Source organism: Sinocyclocheilus grahami, unplaced genomic scaffold (assembly GCF_001515645.1).
Source record: "Sinocyclocheilus grahami isolate Dianchi unplaced genomic scaffold, SAMN03320097.WGS_v1.1 scaffold1752.1, whole genome shotgun sequence".
In the NCBI taxonomy this organism is placed as follows: domain Eukaryota; kingdom Metazoa; phylum Chordata; class Actinopteri; order Cypriniformes; family Cyprinidae; genus Sinocyclocheilus; species Sinocyclocheilus grahami.
The window spans coordinates 26,744-29,517 of NW_015506931.1; the positions used below are offsets into that span (position 1 = coordinate 26,744).

The 2,774-nt window shown below is 42.3% G+C and overlaps 1 protein-coding gene across 1 annotated transcript in view; it reads right to left on the minus strand.

The window, feature by feature from the left end:
- The window catches only part of LOC107572452 (uncharacterized), a 7,986-nt gene extending 5,262 nt beyond the window's left edge, over positions 1 to 2,724 (minus strand). Inside the window, exons 1-2 of the mRNA XM_016258875.1 lie at positions 2,631 to 2,724; positions 261 to 578 (exon numbers count right to left, since the gene is read on the minus strand). Coding sequence (XP_016114361.1) covers positions 261 to 578; positions 2,631 to 2,724 — 412 coding nt within the window. The remainder of the gene's footprint in view (positions 1 to 260; positions 579 to 2,630) is intronic.
- Between the last annotated feature and the right edge of the window lie 50 nt (positions 2,725 to 2,774).

Consider the following 2,774-nt stretch of genomic DNA (forward strand, 5'->3'; position numbering starts at 1 on the left):
CATTGATAATAATCAGAAATGTTTCTCGAGCAGCAGAGCAGCATATTATACTGATTTCTGAAGATCATGTGACGCTGAAGACTGGAGGAATGATGCTGAAAATACAGCTGCACATCACAGAAATACATTACACTTTAACAGAGATTCACAGAGAACACAGCTGTTTTCCATTCTAATATTATTTCACAGTTTTCCTGTATTTCTGATCAGATGAATGCAGTCTCGGTGAGCAGGAGTGTATGTGATTGGTTTTGCAGTACCGTCCAGCTCGAGGCAGATGTGCTGCAGGCTCATTCCTCTGAACAGCACTCCCTCTCTCTCTCCGTAGAGAACCACTCTCCCCACGCGGTTCATCAGCGCCGGGTCCTGGCCAATCCGAGCGCAGCTCTGGGTCACGTGATACTCCCTCTGCAGGAAGTCCTCCAGGCGTTTGGCGGCGCGCTCTCCCTCCTCCAGCAGCAGCAGCTGGGTCAGGATGGCCACCTGTCGCCGCGCGCGGGGGGCGGTGAGCGTCGCAGGGTTCTTCGCGCCGGTTTCAACCAGTGTTGGGGAAAGTACTCCATTATAATATTGTGGTACTCCATTAAAAAAGTAACTAATTGCATTACTTTTTATGTAAAGTAATGCATTTTGTTACTTTTCGTCACCTGAGCTGGCCTTGCTTATTTGTGTCCCTGCAGCACAAAAGCAGTGTTAAGTCGCTGGGGGATATTTGTAGCAATAGCCAAGAATACATTGTATGGGTCAAAATTATAGATTTTTCTTTTATGCCAAAAATCATTAGGATATTAAGTAAAGATCATGCTCCTTGAAGATATTTTGTAAATTTTCTACCATAAATATATCAAAACTTAATTTTTGATTAGTAATATGCATTGCTAAGAACTTCATTTGGACAACTTTAAAGATGATTTTCTCAATATTTAGATTTTTTTTTTATTGTATCTCGGCCAAATATTGTCCTATCCTAACAAACCATACATCAATGGAAAGCTTCTTTATTCAGCTTTCAGATGATGTATACATCTCAATTTCGAAAAATTGACACTTATGACTGGTTTTGTGTTCCAGGGTCACATTTGCTTTTAATAACAAAAACCCTAAAAGTTATACTTTTGGCAACTGTAAAGGCTCTTTCACACCAAAAGTGAACTGAATAAGCCTCAGACTGAAGGAAGAGCCTCTGTCTCTGCACTCACTCCTGATTTCTCTCAACACGGGCACAGGAGAGGCGACAGTCAATAAATGGGAAAGCAAAGTAATTGGTGTTACTTATTTGAAAAAGTAACAGATAATTCATTGTAAATTTCAAAGTAATGCCTTACTAGATAATGCATTGTAAATGTAAAAGTAACGCATTACTAGATAATGCATTGTAAATTAAAATATGTAGAAGTAATGCATTACTAGATAATGCACTGTAAATTAAAATATGTAAAATAATGCATTACTAGATAATGCACTGTAAATTTAAAAGTAACGCATTACTAGATAATGCATTGTAAATTTAAAGGGGTTATATGATGCGATTACAAGTTCTTCTTTCTCTTTGGAGTGTTACAAGCTGTTCGTGAATAGATAAGATCCCTGAAGTTGCAAAGACTAAAGTCTCAAAACCAAAGAGATATTCTTTATCAAAGTTAAGACTCTGCCACGCCCCCCTAAAACGGCTCGTTCTGACACGCCCCCACATATCTACCTCACTATGTGGAAATATTAGCATAATGCGCCCAAATGTTCATGCAAAGAAAGAAGGCGTGGTTTCAGTAACCGCAGTTAGTGTTGAAGCAGCATGTCAGGGAGACGCTGTGTGTTTCTAGACGAAAGCAAAAGCACTTTATTTGGCCTTCCGGATATCCGGTCCATGAACTTCCGTCTGCTAGCCATCACAGGTCACCCTTTCCATTTTCATTGACTTTCGCACTACACACTGTTGCATATCACCCCGGACTACATATCCCATCATTCATTACACTGATTGCACACAGCTGTTTCATATCACTCACTCACTATTTAACACTCATTCTCATTCCTTTCTAACTGCCGAGTATTGTTTAGCGCTTATCGTTTTGATAGCTACACTATGGAGCCTGTTTAGTTTACCCTGCCTCACCTTAGTCTGTCTCGTCTGTTTTCTTGGTTTCTGATCTTTGCCTGTTTTCCTGGATTTATCCCTCTAGTCTCGCCCTTGTGATTCTGTTCGCCGATCGTTGACCTACGCTAGCCCTAGGACTATTCTTGTGTCTTGCCCGCCATATACCTGCTTGCCACTGTTCGACCCTGCCTGTGTTTCTGACCTCCTCTGCTTTTAATAAAGCTTGCACATGGATCCGCACGTCTCACGTCTTGTCAGCCCCGTAACAGATACTCGGCCACACAAGGATCCAGCAGCTTCTCATGTGAACATTGGCCAGGTATGGACATTGCAAGGCTGTTGTTAGCCCTCGAGTAGGGCACCCGCTCACTCGAGGACTACATTCAAGAGTATCTGGACACTGCCTATCACTCTGATTTACCGGACTATGTTTTGATAGATTTTTTCTGTAATGGCGTTAATCAACCGCTAAAATCTAAGCTCATACTTGAGGGTCCGCGTTCGTCACTATGTCAATTTATGGATTATGCTTTACTGACTGTGGGCTCTTTGTGTACTGTGGGAATCGCGGAGGAAGAACGTGATACCGCGTCTGTGCCTGTAATGATGGCAGCGACAGCGGAGCCCATTCGCAAAATGGCGGCCACACTAGAGCACGCTCACAAAATGGCGGTGACAG